Genomic DNA, 17,936 nt, shown 5'->3' with positions numbered 1-17,936 from the left:
TTAAATTCTTCAAGGGTCAGAGCTTTAAGAGCTACATTTACTTTTATATTTTATAAAATATAATTTTTTTTAATAAATGTGGATTATATATTTCAGACAGTTCAGTATTTGTGCCCAGATTCAGCTGAATTGCATTGCTGTGACAGTGACTAACTATATGTTCTTAGCATTTGTTAGAGATGACTGTCTTTGCCAAATTAAGTGAAAAGTCTGTTGGAACTAGCAACGTCTTCTCTCTTGTAGTGCCAGAATCTCACCTACTTTTAACCTAAGACTGTCACAATGATGCATCAAATGTCAGACAGCCTCATTCTTTCAGTTTTAACCTGACTATACAAAACATAATTGATTTTCCTAACGATCAACATATACCAAACCGAACTGAAAACCGTGACCACCAAACCGTGATATGAACCGAACCATGGATTTTGTGAACCGTTCCACCCCTAAAAGGTACTATGCTATTTAAGGGGCCATTGACACAGAAACAAGTTTAGGATTATCTGCAGAGGTATTTTATTGTGTTGGTGTTTCATCCTCACAGAACCTGCGTTTTGGTAGCCCGAAAACACAAATTTTTGGAACCAGGTTCCGGCAACTGTTTCCTCTCCGTATGTACAACCAAGAGCAACTTTCCTGAAACGATTACGTTAAAGCCAACTTAACCCACATGTGCAAGCCCAACCAACAGCAACAATAATGGAATTACACGATGGTGTTTTTGCAGCAGAAGCTACTGAGCTTATTATGGCCCTTACAGTAAAATCTTCTGCTCCTCTATAACCACCGTGAGCAACAAATGGTCATGGAGAACAGAATATGCCACGTGTTCTTAGATCCACCACGGAGTGCAGCCAGGAGAATGTTTGGGGTAAGAGAAAGGTTTTGGGTGAACTTGCTCCACAATCTTCTTCTCTGTTTTTGGTGCATTTCTGTGGCAATGTTATGGTGCCACTTACATGCCTACATACATATATACTACAGTTTTTTCAGTCATTTTAAATGGTTTTGTGCTTACACTTTTTCAAAACCAAACATAAATATATCATTTTCATCTCCATGTGGACAAGGCCTAGGCCTTTAGCAGACATAACATAATCTGTGCCTTCCTGTCTGTCTATTATTGCATGGTTCTTGCTCCAGCACTGACCATGTTGATGCCTTTACCTTGTTTTCTTCCTGGCTTTCTTCTATGCATTCATGATTAGGTCTTAGCCTGGCGTTGGAATTGTAGAGCATGCTGAGAATGTCTATTGATGTACATCTATGATTGAGGTTCATGGAAGAATATAAAAGTGATGGATTCTTTGTCTGATTTTAAGACATCTTAGTACAGTTTCAGTCAAACTAACATATTAACGTGTGCTTTTGAAAGGTCCCGTTTTAGTCAGACTTGTCAGATCTTTTTGTAACATCATTAAATGTACTGACTGTACTGTTGTCATTGCAGTGGCCTCTCTGCTATTCTGCTATATGAAACTTGCTAGTTTTGGATTATTAAGACTCTGGTTTTATGCAGTGATTGAACACACAGGCAGTTTGTCGTGTAGGTACCCCGTCCAATATTTTTCTTAAATGTAATAAAATTATTTTCCAGACTTTCCAGACCTCCTGGCGGCAGATATACCACATTTTACTTTTTCTTATAAGAGTCAAAAGAATTAGAGTTATAGATGATGTCGAGAAACCAGGGTCTAGCATGTCCAGATATATGGTGTAGGACAGTGATTTTCAAACTTTTTTTGCCCAAGGCACATTTTAGATCAAGCCATAATATTGAGGCACACTTTATGCATAAAAATAACCTCTTTAAAATATATTACAATTTCTAAAATTGCTGTATAGTTGTAGTAATAACATAGGGCGCTCCAAGGCACTCCAAGACTTGACGCAATGTGTCTTAACAAACCATTTGTGGAACACTGGTCCAGGATCTGTTTGAATTGTTTGTAATAGTTTTTATGTTGTATGTCTGATACTCTTTTGATTGTGCTGCTGCCCATAATATCGGTATTGATCAATATCCACCGTTTTTAACAAACATTTGCCATCAGCAAACAGTGCGGGTATAAACCGATGTTAGTTACCAATCTTTATCAAATCAATCAAATACCGGTATTTAGGACACCTAACGCCTTATTCAGAAAAAAAAGTTTTATTATTGGGCAGAAAATTGGCAAAAGTGCTTTTAAACGAAATTGTTTCTCCATTTTTAGTCTAGTAACAATTGCAGATCTCTTAAGAGATCTATTTTCAGCTATTCCTGCTCCAAACTAGTAAAAAAAGCAGTTTTTTACTTCAGAATTGACTTTAAAATCTCAAAAAATAAGCACCCAAAGCAGAATGTGTGCTTTGCCTGTCTTTAAGCTAGATTTTTTTTTCCCCCACTGGCCTTGAATAATTCAATACACAGGATGAAAATGATTAAACTTTGTTTGATAAGATCAAAGATGGAGGGACTGAGATGAAATCATATTAACTCTAACAGTCTTTGTATGCATTTATTGTTGTAAAGAGAGTTGTAGTTAGACAGAGACACTATACTGGTGTATGGGTGCCTCCAGGAAGGATGGGTCACAGGGTCAGGGTCTGGCGTCTGGTTGTTCTTTCTTTGAAATTTCCAAGTAAGCCTTCGTGTCAGCTGTGTTTATGAAGACTGCCAGACCGTGAAGGAGGAAGCAAGTAATAACTGGTCAAATGCTTTTATTCTGTAATACTATGAACAATGATTCTGTTTGTTCAATGTTCCAAAACTTGTTCTAATTTTAGCGGCTTGACTCTAATTTCTTTGGAAAATGCCTATAAATCTGTAAGGTTGGACATTTTATTTCCTTTTTGAAGACTAAAAACTGATGGTAATGTCTTTAGGAGAGTAATACGTTTAATGTGAGGTTTAAAATGAATTTATGGTGAAGTGTTTCTGTGTTCTCTGCAGAGTTGGACAAAGAGGAACTGGCCTTTCTGCAACAATTGCAAGAAGCGAGCATGAGATTTCTGAAATCATTGATGGTCTTTCGGAGCAGGAGGTGAGTATTCTGGACACCCTTAAAATAAATTACATTGAAATATGCTAAAAAAGCCCAAATTTTACTCCAAAAATACATTAAAGTGACTGCTGAGTTTAAAAGTAGAAAGATGTTTTTTTAAACAAAGAAGATAGTGTCTGCTGGAGTAACAAAGGCTGCTTTTCCTGTCAGAACAATGAGAAGCAGATGAGACAGCTGTCCGTCATCCCTCCCATGATGTACGACTCCGAGCAGAGGAGAGTGAAGTTCATCAACATGAATGGCCTGATGGACGACCCAATGAAGGTGTACAAAGCCCGGCAGTTCATGAATGTTTGGACCGAGCATGAAAAGGAGATCTTTAAAGAGAAGTGAGTGCTTTTTGGTTAGTGTTTAGATCTCAGTTTATTTCATTGAGTGTAAGAGAAGTTATTTGTTGACCTGAATGCCAGCTTGGACTTGTTTATATGTTTATTGCTTTTCCAGGTTTGTCCAACACCCCAAAAACTTTGGTCTGATTGCCTCGTACCTGGAAAGAAAGGTAAAGAGCTGCGCTGCTGCCTTTATATTGCATAGTTTAATTTCATTGCATTTTTGTGCAATCCAACAGAAAACCAAGTAAGGAATAGAAGACTATTTGTAATAGTTTAGTAATGGCAAAAAAAATCTTACATTTGTGTTTGTAAAATTGTTCTACTGTTATGGATTATTCAGCAGTGATTAAAGAACTAGAGAACACTTTTTTAGCTGTACACTTGAGTATCTGACTGAACTATGATAAAACACATCAGTGCTGCTGTAATTTCTGACGTTTGCACCAAACTGAAAAAAATCTGCATTTTAAGTCTTTTAATTAGCTGAAATGGACATCTGCCTTGAAAAATCTTTCCTGAAAAGGCGTGGCTTATGATGTAAAAGGTAGAACGTTACCGCCGCTAACTGACTTTACCATTCAGAGACCACTCCCATCCTTTCCTGCCTGCACCTGCACTGCTTCGGCTCTGAGAGCTACGACTGTAGTAACGCCGGTGCTGGTGGAGCCAACGGCCCAAACAGGTAGTGCTCAGGACCACCACGGTCCACCACCATTTCACAGCCTGCCTTAAGGGATTCTGGAGGGGAAAAATCCTCCACCTCAAAAGATCACTATGAAGCAGCAGTGCTTGGGGACTCTGTTATTGTCACTTTCACTTCCGCTTCATCTGGAAAACCCCGTCCTCTAAAAAAAAACAATCAGAAAAAGTCCTTTCCCCCTCCCTCCTCTCAGTACCAAACTGCCTTTTTCTGTGCATTTTTTGAAATCCTGAAGTGGGCGAAGTTAGCTCTGAGCTGGGGGTTCAGTTACACTTTAAAGCATTTTAAGACCCTGCAGGGCTGCTTATTCTGGACTATTTGGTTACTAAAAAGACACTTCAGCTATTTAATCATGACAATCTATGTAAGGGATGGGCAGCTGTGGTCTTTGGGACCACATGGGACCCTTCTTACTCAAAGCAGCTCCTATCAAAAAAATAAATATTTGAAAAACCTGACAAAAAAAACCTGTCATGAAAATCAGAAGTGTATAGTAGTGCATAGTAAAACCTATATTTCCTGTTTTTTGTTGATTTATCTGCAAGAATTTGGAATATAATCATTTTTTTTATCTATTTCTTGAGGCATAACTTTATGCATTAGAAAAAAGGGAAAATTATGTGAAATATATCTAAGAAAAATGTGAATATAATGTTCATTGCATTGACAAAGAAGCCTGAATTGGCTTTAGCTGATTAAATTAAGCATTTTATTTTAAATGGTTTAAGAGTTTGGTTTAGGAACACCTTTCAAAATAATGAACACCAGTTCATGACTAGCACTGACTATGACTCCAGTAATAAACAAACATGAATGAGAATGATCACTTTTCTGACAATGTCAACACAAACTGAAATGTGAATGCCAATAATAAGTGGTAGAGCTGTTGTGTTATATTGTGTCAGACTACGTAGGTGGACATAAAGTTGTAGCTGATTGATGAATATTATCCTTAACTGCAAAAACAATCTGTTGCGTCCAGTATTGTCGTCTTTTATTCTTAACAGCATGACATTTGTTGTTTCAGTGCGTTGCTGACTGTGTCCTTTACTACTACTTGACCAAGAAGAACCACAACTACAAGACGCTAGTGAGAAGAAACTATGGACGACGGAGAGGAAGGAACCAGGTAAACCTGAACCTTTTTAATGATCTGAGAATGCAGAAACTTAATATGATGGTGTTAACAGGGTGTTTGTAGTGGAAACATCCCTGTCAGGTGACTGTGAGGTGTGAGCATTTACATGTTGACTATGCAGCATCAGGTTTGTCTCACCCACTGCCACACCTGTCTCATGTCTCGCTGTCAGTCTGTCATAGTACATGCTGTGCGTAACAGATACATGTCTGGCACTTAAATCACTCGTGCCACACCTCCCTATAGTATACAGCACAAACGATTGAGCCCCTATATCGCCTGAACTATTAATGGGGCCAGACAGGTGGAAAAGGAAGAGGAAGCACTCCCAGCCTTTTCTTAGCTTTAAAAGTGTGGCTCTACTATAAAGAGGCGTGGCCATTTACTGAGTCGGTGCAGGGGCACAAATTCTCTCTGGCAGTATGAATAAAGTAAGTGATTTGTGAGGAATTACTTCAACCCAAGATAGATAATACCTATCAAAGGAGTATCTGCATATCAAGACATATTTGCCTGATTAGATTGGCATTTGTGTTATTTAAATGCACGTTGTCCAAAGAATTACACTAGATTATTTCATTTTGGAGAAATTAAAAAAAAAGTTCACATGCCAGCTGTCATTTTTGTGCAGTGCTTTTTGGGTAGTGGTGCCAAATGGCTGCATTGTTCTTCTTCCCACATCTTTTGGATTGTATTCATCAGGATCTACATTACAGTAACTGCCTCATTATTGTCCTTTTCACTAAAACTTCACTCCGTTTTAAATTTCGAAAGGCTCTAATGGTGAAACTTGATAGGACAATGGACAGTGCAATAGTATGGCATCATTATTCAGAGTGAATTGCACAAAATGGCAGCTTGTAAGTAAATTTGTTCTTAAAATTTCTCCAAAACAGAAAAATCAAAAGTTTATGTTGTGTTGTTGAGATAAAGTCATCATGTTTTTAAATGCGGAGTTCCTTTTGAGCACTGTTGCAAACACTTCTTATCAGAAAAAAATCTCATGATTCCTCGTTTTCCATTAAAAATAATCTTGCTTGACAAGCATGGATCTTTACATGCAGATGAAGTTATGATGTGTTGTTTTGTCTTCAGACAAACCAGGATGGGTCAATATTGGGGGACTGTGCTTTACCAGTGTATTCAATTTCTGTTTTGTTCTTGATCTTGGTCTTTCTGGTATAAAAGTTTTCATACATTCATCTGACATCCTTATGCATATTCTGATAGCCCAGGTTGTCCTGAAAAAATAGATGTCTGTGATTTGATTGTGCTAAAAAGGGTTGAGGTTCCTTGTGCATTTTTGCATAAACAATACAGGTGGACTAAAAATAGCAAAAACTGGCTTGGGGTTCCAAGGGTTAGGACAAACGATCCCATTATTAACGCAAGAGTGATGCAACATAAGACAATTACCTAAACCTTTGCCCCTAACACCATAAGGGAGGACTCATTACCCGAGAGATAAATGAGCAGTATGATACCATATTATACCATATCACCAAACACAAATCATTGTGCACTAAATACGTTCTTTGTAGATGACACCATGCATCAGCAGAGAACAACCCTTGAGGGGAAAGTAGTGATTTCTACATTGAGAAACAACCCTTGAGAGGAAAGTAGTGATTTCTACATTGAGAAACAGTACCAAAGGGCCATGTTTTGAGCTGTTCACAACCATGCTACACATTCAAAGTACAAAAACATAAATATTTTTTATTCTTAGAATACTCTTGTGTCCTGAAAGTAGTGAAATATTCAGGCAAAAACTGTTGAAAGAGTTTAAAAAACTCACAGAGGAACAGGCAAGAATTGTATAAGCCTCTGTCTTAAGCCTTGTCAACTAGTGTCACGTAACGCTCATGTATGGGCTGCTTCCAGAAAGTGGTCCGGTTTGGTTCAGTACAGTTTTGTCATGGTTTAGTGCACTAAATTCTGATCTTACCCATGTTTCCTCAGCTGATGTACATCCAGTCTCCCTAATTGTGACAGAAAATCCATTTCATTAGAGATCCAGTTCATTTGGCTAAGCCCAGAAGGGCTGTTTTTTTGGATCCTAAATGGCTTTTCATTTGGTAACAGCTTGGTTTTTAAATGTGGATTAAATAATGACAAAGGATGGAGGAAAGAAAACTGGCACTCAGACGGGAGCTAGCTAATGTGGCTCAAATTAAAGAGCTCTTTTATAGCGCAGGCTCGTTCATGAGCGGTACATCTTTACTTGATCCCTTACCCCATGGAGTTTGTTCACTTGATAATGCATCACCGTTTAAATGAAGAGCATGTTATGAGGATTTTTTATATGCTAAAGGGGCTCAGCTAGCCCCTTTGCTCAGTACAAGACTCCTCAAGACTTTTGTCTCCCTTCATCTGGTAAGATGACGCTCAACACAAGGAGCTCTGTAGAACTGAGTAAATTGTGATATTGTGATGGCCTCCACACCAGGGAAATTGGTTAAACGGTGGTAAAAATCATACTCTATGTATGTATACACCTTCTGATCAGATTACAGTGTAAACCTGTAAAGTATAAACTTTCCCCGGTTCCCATTCACTTCTTGAGGCTGTCTCCCTGACTCTCCGAAGACATTCAGGATCACATAATTGCAAACAATCTGTAGCTTACATTATTATAAATGTAGAAACTGCCCACAGACTGAAACATGTGTAACCACCGTCATGCTTTATTTATTTTTCTATCATGGGTTTTACATGGGATCTCAAATAAGTAATATTTTGATACTTTGCTGCCATTAAAAATGCCATTAAGAGTTTAAAGATAATGAGCAGCTTACTTATCAGTAATGACATGATGGAGGTTTACCTCCTTTCAGTCATTTAAAAAACACAAATGCTCATATGATTATAGTTCACTGCTCCCGTAGAAAGAGATTACTATGCATTAGAGGTGTCCTCGACTAAGGATTTTCCTAGTCGAATCTGATTCATCAGATTTTGCCTTTAGTTGACTAAAAGTCGAACAGCGTTTCAGCTAGTCTTTTTTGTCCCCAGTCAAAATGTCCGGCAGTCCTCGAGAATTCCGGCCATTTCGAACAACTACCGGACATTTGCTTTAACATTATTTTGCTGCATTAACAGCAGCAAAACACATAAATCTGATATTCTGTGATACATTGATACGTACAAGTCTGCGCTAAACAGGACTAAGGACACATTTTTATTTCCAGACCTGACCCAAAACCGAGACAGTAGAAACCAAGCTGACAGTAAACCTGAGTAATTATCACCCTGTTATTGCAGACTGGTAGACACATACACATCATTAGACCCTAGAAATGACTGCACACAGACTTTCTCTTATTTTTCTTTGTGTAAGTGGTTTAAAGTATCAAAATGAAAGCTGTGCGCTTTTCCTTACACATGCAGTCAGATACGCAATATACGCTCACGTTAAACTCATGAACAACAACAGTTAGCTACACATAGCGTCATTAGCCTGTTAGCACATTTGCCGCTACTGTAACTTTGCAGCTTACAACAGCCAAATACCATCCTCCACCTACAACAACGAAGCATCCAAGCACATAACTTCCCAGTGCTCTGTTAACTGGACACTGCGTTAGAACTCTACATTTCAAATGAAAAATGAGTCTTACCATCAGTCCTCATGATGATATAACTGTATAACTGAGGATTAGTCATAGGTAGTTTATCGAAGTCCACTGCAACTCTGCCCGGCAAAGGCCCCTCTCTCTGCTGCTGCTGCATCGGTGTTCATGACGCTCCGCTATACAGTTCCCTTTGTTTCAGCCTCTTCATTACTCGCAGCGATAACATATTCAAAATCTCTCTATACCACTGATGATATTAAGCCTTTGGTCAACCAGGAAAACCTCACTTAGATTAAAATTCTGCTTTACTAGAAAGCTCTGGTCAAACTTTCCCACGCGCAGAGAGATAGATTTGCTTTGACGTCATCGTGCGTACATAATTAGCCAAGTGCTTGCAGTCTGAGGAGATAAACAGCCCCAGCACCGCAGGACAGTAGATGTAGTAAGATTAGGCAACTTTTAGTTATTATTAACGCATTCTCGCAACATATCTTCTAGGTTACACAAAATACAATATGTAAGTATTCAGTATTTACTTACCTGGTCATTTGCATATTTTCTGCTGGACATTTTGACCGGTTATATTTTTATCTGCCGGACTTCCGCCCTTTTTACCGGCCAATGACGGCAAATGCCGGCTAACGGAAACTCAGGCTTAGCAGCTGTGGGCACCCCCATGTAGTCAGAATGGTATGATCTTGGTTACATAACAACATTAGACTATGAGGTTCATAGTCCAATCAGACTCCTCCGAATCAAATCGTCGAATCGCCAACTATTCCGGGTCACCCCTACTATGCATATTTTTCAAACACGTGGTGAAGACTGGAGGTCAGACCAGGACAAGGGGAACATTCAGGACACAGGGAAACACACAAACACATGATCTGACACTTGTGTTTACTTTGCTCTCTAAAATGTAAAACATTTTTTCTAAGTCTTGGAATATTTAATTCTAAAAGATAAACAGTGTGAATAATAAGGAACATGGCACTGTCGCAAATCAGTTACACAAAATAAACAACTGCCATAAAGTGCAAAAAACTTTTTTCGTGATGTAGAAAATGTTGATTTATTTGTAGGCATGACCTGTTGACTGATGCTATTCCTCATCTGTTGCATGTGGCTCCATGAAATGTATTTGTCACAGAGTTGAGCACTGGGATGAACTGGAGCTGCCCCATTTAGAACTTTAGAGTAATCACTGTCAAACATGGTATGTGAACGTCATAGACGTCAAAGAGAAAACGCCTCAGTGACATCTGGAGACACATTGTTCAATACAGATTGTATACGTTGTGTTATGAAATTGTTTTGTCACAGCACAATCCATTTCCAAAAGATGCTCCATCTCATAAGTCTACTTTAGGCAACATAAGATATTGGTTTAAGTTGCTTTATGTAGATGTTGTCCCTACCAACTGATGCTACAGTCCTTGTACAGGACATTCTGTCTCCATGTACATCTGCTGCGCGACACAGTGGGCTGATTGTAGACTCTTCCATTTGCATACGAGGAGTTTAAGGTCACGAGAGTTCATGATTACATCTTGAACACAATGATGGTTCTTCTCACTTAACTAAGTGACTGGTACAATACTTGATGGATGATACTCCTCTAGTGAGCCTGTCAGTTTGCCTTAGTCCATGGTGTAGATGGAGCCAACAGCTGTCGAGAGAAGTTTTGTTCATTTCTGTGTCATAGAGAACAGAGTAAGTGATGGAAATGCCTCTTTCGATTAACAGCTTGTAAACTAATGTTAACTTGGGCGGAACAACTTTAATTAATGATGGTTAAAAAAACAAAGATTTTCCTATTTCATCACTAACACGTGGCTATAAGATAAGCCTGTTTTATGATGCCTGAAGGAGGTGTTTGGGTGCTTGTTGTTGTTTGTTGTGTTTTGAAAATGGAGCCATGTTAATCAGGATGCTGTGGATCTCCATTAAGCCAGTGGTCAAGTTGTTCAAATGCTGATTTCAGAATCATTGATGCCTCAAGTACAGCCTAAAATATGAGATCTGATAGTAATGCGTGGGCAATTGATTACAGTTTCATTGTTCCTTGATGTACTCATATGTAATGTAAACATTGCAGTTATTTCAAATTATCATCGGAAAGTGAAATACTGTTTTTACATAAATGACTAAAGCGCCCTCCCTCTAAATGTGTTAATTTTGCTAGTTAATTTAAATGATGTGCTTTCTTATTACATTAATGTAGCCAGTTAAATCCTTTTTTTATTATTTAAATTTATTTAACCAGGAGAGCATAATTGAGATTAAGAATCTAATTTACAAAAGTGTCCTGACCAAGACAGGCAGCAGCACAATTAACAAAGACACAGACATAAAAACAGAGCTTTGCAATCACAGAAAAAAAACAAGATCTGAGTCACAGAGCAGTAAGTCATCAATCAAAACATCTACAACCTGATGCATCTTCCTCTGATGCCTTTAATCCACCTTTAAAAAGATTCAAAGAGACAACCTCCTTGAGACATAAGGTCTCCTGTAGCAGATTCCAGTCTGCAGCGGCAGCATACCTGTAACCCATTTCAAGAAAGATTTTGGGAACAGATAGTAAAAGTAAATTTTGTGACATTGAGCTAAGATTTTAACTTCTGGCACTTCTCACCTTTCCATATCACACAAGTATGGTAAAAGTAGATTTAGTATGACCTTACAAATAAGGATTTGCAAATGATTTTGCTTATATGTGGTCAATGAAGGCCAACCAACTCGATCATACAGAATACAATGATCAATCAAGGTCTTAAGATTTATTATAAACCTCAGTGCCCCATGGTAAACAGTATCCAAAGATTTCAGGCATTGTGAAGATGTATGCATGTACAGAACATAACCATAATCAATCAGTGGCATAAAAGTGGTAAAAAAAAAGACTTTTCAGGAAAATGAAGTATCAAACAAAGGTACCATTTAATAACCTGGCACACTGGATGGAAGCTTTCCCAGATGGATTTGTTTCACACGTCCATCTGGGAAAGCTTCAAATAGGAAAAGTTTGAGAAAAGGCAGAGGCTTTGAAAAAAACTCGAAGTGTGATTGGATGAACGTTCTGTCTGTCACATCTCTACGGGCCAATAAAGCGGCCTCACAATACTGAGGAATAACGCAAAACATGGCGACTATAGACATGTAAGTACTCAACTTTTGTCGTTTTTGAAAACAAAACAAGTTACTGCTGTTCTTTGTTCTTCTTTTAAGGAAGAAATGTTGTCAAGTTCTGATAAAACTGGTGCTTTAGCAGCATCCACGCTAATCTCTACCTCCATAACTCTCCCTGCTGCTTGTTTTCGTCACGACTCTGCTGCTCCTGAAAGTACTGCCCCGCGACGCTGATTGGTCCTGTCACTTTCTAACCGGGCCCACACAGTTCAGATGGGAGCTTGGCAAGGTGGATTTGCCAGTGAGAAATACAGAAACGGGCGTATCCATCTGCTTTGCAAGGTTAACCATTTAAACCATGGAGAAACCATGCTTTATATGTCAAATTTATTGTTTAATTTTCTTTTAATTATTTATCACAGTTCATATTATCATTTAAATATTGACAGTTTAAACACTAAAACTCTATGACATGGCATCAGAGAAACTACCAAGCAATTCACGCAACACAGTAACAAGCAGGTCTCTAGGTTTGCTTTGAATACAACTAAACATGCCTGTCTTATGTCTAGAGGCATACTGTGCCATAACCAACCAAGTGTCTTCCTGACACTCTAAAGACCTGCTGCTTGGGAGCACAGAGCATCTGCAGGCACATATAAGTCCGCCAGTTCAGTCACATACAATATTTTATCCCACATTGTCTAGTTTTATGATACAGCCCTAGGGATCAGTATACCAGTTTTTACACCAGATACTGTAGTTTATTACTCTCCCTGAACGTACAAGTTTTACTGTAATGCCACCTTACTTGTTCACATTATTGCTGCCACTTAAAACTACTGCTTTAGAGCAGTGAAGAACAACTGATTCAGGTCATACCATGTGATGCTAAAACTACAGTGGGATGCAAGCAAAGAAGCAAAAGATACTCTGAACATTTAATCTGCCATAGTGTTCAGGAAAGACATATTTTCCTGTTAAAGTGAGGCATTCAGAGGGGCAGAGAGCTGAGCTGCTGTTAACATTTGCTCGGTCTGTAGATGTTTGGTTTGTTTTGAGATTCTTCATTAACAAGGTTTTGAATGGAAGCCAGATGAGCTGTGGAGTTTTCTCCTTTCCAAAACCAAAGGACCCTGTAATTACAAACCAGCAGAAACAGCAACTCAAGCAGTTTAAAATCAAATATATATTTGCTCCTTGGAGCATCATACCCTCATCCTCTGTTACAATTTCTTGTATTCATGTTGTTCTTCATGTGTTTGCACCTGAGTCTTAAAGCCTGTGTAGTCTATGCATTTTATGTTTTTACCTGGCTGAGAAAAAAAATTCCCTCTGGGAAATTAAAGCTGAAAGTTTAAAGATTCCCTACACAGAATAATTTTATTCCAAAAATGATGTATTTATATTTATTTAATTTAGATGTGAATGACTGTCTAGCCATTTTACTAAAGACTTTTTCAAGGCCTCCATTCTTTGTATGCATTTGATCATAAACTTCATGTCTTAGTGAAGGTTTTTTACTTCAGCCAAACCTTGCTATAATCATGTCACATCCATACAGAACAAGCAGTTAAAGGCTCCGATTTGTGTAAAATCTGCAACGGTGCTTTTAAACCATGCTTTGGGATCAGCCAATTTAACTAATAGTAGAACTGTAATCAGTATTGGGAAGAAAAACAAGTTTTTGTGCCTTTCAGCTAATGATGTGACTTAACAACAGCAGCAGTTGGAGCGAGTGTACTGAGTCATTAGAGAGAGCAGGAAGAGGACTGAGTGAGCAAAAGAAAGAGCAGAGGAATGTAGGGCGGGCGAGTGAAACTAAGTGAAAAAAAAAAAAACCTCAGTGAGACCGAGTCAGCGCTGGCAGCTTATCCGCTGAGTGTGTGCTGTGTTCTTTTTTTTTTTTTTTTTTTTCCATTTCCTTTTCCTTCTGCTCCTCTAAGAGCGAGCAAGAGAGAGGGAGATAGAGATATTCCCCCCTCCGTGAAAGAGCGGAGATGGTACAGCCCGGCCATCTGACAGGCCCAAAAAACTCACTGTGCTGCTGTGAGTGCCAATCAAAGAGGAGTGCTCGCAGGGATTACCTTGAGTGACCCTGCATAGATTAGTGCGTGCATGTGAGATGGACAATTCTTTGGGCGGCTTAAGCGGCCTGATGACACGCTTTCCCGGAATATGTGCGGCCGTGCCGTGGCCCGGCAGCCCTTCTAAGGAGCTCTGCTATGGTGCTGTCCTGCCCCTCTCCTGCTACCGTTACCACCGCTATGGAAGTACCGGAGGGTAAACTCACATTTCCAGCACTAGTAAGCTGTGGCTCACAGCAGAGCAAAGGGGTTTTTATGACCAGCAAATGAGCCTGCAGGTATGTGGCTAGCTTTGAAAGCTCAGTTTTTGATGTTGATACCACACTGACTCAGTTGACTTCTCCTCTGTCTTCTTGTTTTTGTCTCTGTTGTACTCTCTTGCTCTGTTGCTCAGGCTGTTTGCTTCTTAGCCCACATCTTTACTGGAGGCTTGTAGGCGTCAAACTCTGCTATTTTAGGGTAGTTTTTCTAGGACATGTGCAGACATGGATTTAATCTGTCAAACTAAGACTGTATGGAATGCATGTATATATGTATTCATATGAAGAAGTTTGGAATTGAGCCAAGAGGAAGCGATTAAATTAGATTTTAATAGTGTCATTTACTGTGCAGAGTGTTGGGAGTCAGGCAGATAACACTTTAGCATTTCTTCAGACAGAGTCTGCAACGTCAGCAGAATCCGTACTAAATGAATATTTGACTTGGCTTTGAACCCTCGTGAAAAACTCATAAAGACGACAATTAGCTTGATGCTCACAGTATGCACTCTTGTGGAAGCCCACACAGGCTACATGCCCCACTGTGTCTGCAGCACAGTCATCTGTTACTCTTACAAGTTAAAGTTAGCCTGAAAAAAATGGTTTCTGTCTTATTTCTTTCTCTATGAAAAACACAAAATGCATCTATATCTCTTTGACTTTTAAACTCCACACGGTGAGAAATGAAAAAACTCTGAACACCACATGAGTTTTTGACAGTAAAACATCTTTCTGAACATATTGAAGCAGGTTTGCATGTGTTTGTACGTGGCTGTTTAAATGCAGGCCCCTTTAAAGGAGCTACAATTTAGTATCCTCTTTAGTAGATGTCATCACTGTACAACTTGAATACTTTAAATCCAAGTGACTCTGTGATACAGTACAGTACAATACAATATGATACAATATGTCATGATACAGTACAGTATGATATGGTACCCTTTGGAACATTTTTTCTGGGTTCAAGTGTTTAGCAGCCACCTCAGTAATAAAAAAGTACATAAATAATAAGCCCAAACTACAAAAACATATGTGACAATAGTTAAAAGTAGAAAAAAGATGAAATAGAAGTTTGCCAACGTCCTAAGTTTAAGCAATGCTAACAAATTTTATTAGATATTACACTACATATTAAGTTTTATTTATTAAAGCAATAAAACAACTTTTGATTTAATGTTGCCTGTTTCAAAAAGTAAACCATTTCATCTAAAAGTGGAAGGAGCCTTGCCTTATTTATTTACAAAATGGACATGCCTAATGCTCATAACGGTTAGTCTAGTAATGTCAGTGTCAGCCATGCCGGGACTTGCACTACAGTTGGAGTGTCAAAAATGAACGAAAAGGAAAATTGTTAGCTTGGAAATCATACCTCAACAATAACACGTTTCCAGACTTGTTTACTACAAAAGGTCATCAAAGTAGGCCTAAGAGTCAAATACTAGCCAAGATACTGCTACTGGAAATGGCCCCATTTACAAGGATTTCAGGGGCCAAGCCATTTCTGTGGGAAATTTCTCACTGGCATGTTATTGTGTTCTTGGGCAAGACACTTGCTCCCAGTGCTGCATGCAAATGTGTTTTGAGGCATATGAAAGGGATTAGCCAATACTGATGGCCAATTCTCAGTAGCAACCTCTGCCATCAGTGTATGAATGTGGAGTGAATGGTTAGGTGTGAGCTGCACTGTAAAAAGGCTTTGAGTAGCCATATGACTAGCAAAGTGCCATACAAGCTCAAGTCTGTTCCATATACCAAAGGCAATATGAATGGCCTCAGGGTTAGGTCACGTCCCACGTACACAGGAGGGCCAGGTTCAAGGCCGGCCTCTGGCACTTTTCCAACACATCCCTACCCTGATCTCTCATTTATGTTTCTGAGTCTATCCAAAGGCACAAGAAGCCCAAAAGTAAATCTTAAACAGAAAATGTCTGTGGATTTATAATAAGGAAACACACGAAGTTAGGTTAAAAATGTTAAAATTCCAGATAAGAATAGAAAAGACACAGCTAAACATGATAAAATGAAATAAGATGGTAAAAACATTAAAAGGTAATTCCATTAGATATGTTTAAAACATGATGGAAAACACTTAACTAAAATAGAATGATATATTACATACAGTACATTCAAAAAGTTGTCAGACTCCTGTTGTCAGTTTTGTTATGTTGCAATCTGATGCTACAGTTGAAAAAAACAAACAATTTATTCTCATTAATCGACATGTGATACTGCAAAATGTTGAGTGAAACCAGAATTTTAGAAATATCTGCATATTTATTTTAAAAAAACATCAACATAAGTGCTCAGACCCTTTGCAAAAACACTTGAAATTTATCTCAGGTTGCTCTCATTTTCCCCATCTTTGCTGAGATGTTTCTACACCTTGATTGGGGTCCACCTCTGGTAAATTGAATTGATTAGTTTGTAGAGGCTAGATTGACGCCTCTCCACTGTGCTAAACACATGAAAGTCCAGTAGGAGTTTGCAAAAAACTCCATTTGAAAGTTAAGCATGCTTCCATGTGTTTTGCACTGAGGAGAGCCTTCTGTCTAGCTACTCTCCATAAAGCCCAGATCAGTGTAGCACTGCAGTGATGGTTGTCCTTCTAGAACTTTGTCCCATCTCCACGCAGGATTCTCTGGAGCTCAGAGTGACTATCGGGTTTTTGGTCACCTCTCTTACTCAGGCCCTTATCCCCCTGATCGCTCAGTTTGGTCAAGCAGCCAGCTCTTGGAAGAGTCCTTTGTGCCAAACTCATTCCATTAGAGAATTCTGGAGGCCCCTGGAGGAACCCTCAGTGCAACATACATTTTTGTAGCCTTCCCAAGGTCCGTGTCTTTGAACAATCCTGTCTCTGAGCTCTACAGGCAGTTCCTTTGACCTCATGGCTTGGTTGCTCTGATATGCCTTCCATAGAGTTGTGCACCTTTCTAGTTAATTATACCACAGGTGGACTCCAATCAAGGCCTTGAAACATCTCAGCAAAGATTGTGCAAAACTGGAGGAACCTGAGCAAAATTTCAAGTATTTTTGCAAATGCTTTGAATACTTACACCAGTGGGATGTTTCAGTTTTTAAGTTTTTAAATAAATTTACAGAAGTGTCTAAGATTCTGTTTTCGCTTTGTCATGATGGGGTACTGAGTGTAGATTAATGAGAATAAAAAGTAATTTTCAAGTGTAGCTCCAGGATGCAACATAACAAAACTGATGAAAGCTAGGGACGTTTTATTGCTGCTGCTGCTGCTGCTTAAAAAGCACATTTTCCTCAGAGATCTGTTTAAAATTGATTTAGTTATTAAAATATTAGACAATGGCTACTACAGGCCAGATTTTGATTGTCTGATACAGTACACAGCCCAGGTTCTACTATGTTTAGTGGATGGAGAGAGAGATGTTATAGACAGTATTCCTAGTAAAGCACATAGAAGACAATGGGCACATTCTCTTATGTGGTACCCAGGCTGAGCACATATGTTTATCATTTTTGTTTTGTTTTGTTTTGTTTTTTTTTGCTCGGTCTAATCAGAATAAAGTTCTCCAGCTGTTTTCTAAATTGTGAGTAAAGTTTATCAAAGTCAGGTTGATTTCATTGGTTCATAGCATCAGTGATGAGCAGTTATTCTGCTGCAGAGCTGCAGTTACCAGGGTAACTGTGGCCAATGCCTC

The 17,936-nt window shown here is 38.8% G+C and overlaps 1 protein-coding gene across 8 annotated transcripts in view; it reads left to right on the top strand.

Moving 5' to 3' along the window:
• Positions 1-17,936, top strand: part of ncor1 (nuclear receptor corepressor 1) — a 115,263-nt gene that overhangs the window by 36,449 nt on the left and 60,878 nt on the right. For all 8 annotated transcript variants that reach the window (XM_041800956.1, XM_041800957.1, XM_041800958.1 and 5 more), the window contains 4 exons: positions 2,936-3,026; positions 3,198-3,376; positions 3,492-3,546; positions 5,107-5,208. In XM_041800956.1, coding sequence (XP_041656890.1) covers positions 2,936-3,026; positions 3,198-3,376; positions 3,492-3,546; positions 5,107-5,208 — 427 coding nt within the window. The remainder of the gene's footprint in view (positions 1-2,935; positions 3,027-3,197; positions 3,377-3,491; positions 3,547-5,106; positions 5,209-17,936) is intronic.

The sequence above is a fragment of the Cheilinus undulatus genome, linkage group 12, assembly GCF_018320785.1.
Source record: "Cheilinus undulatus linkage group 12, ASM1832078v1, whole genome shotgun sequence".
Lineage (NCBI taxonomy): Eukaryota > Metazoa > Chordata > Actinopteri > Labriformes > Labridae > Cheilinus > Cheilinus undulatus.
This window is presented reverse-complemented; position numbering and strand designations above follow the sequence as displayed.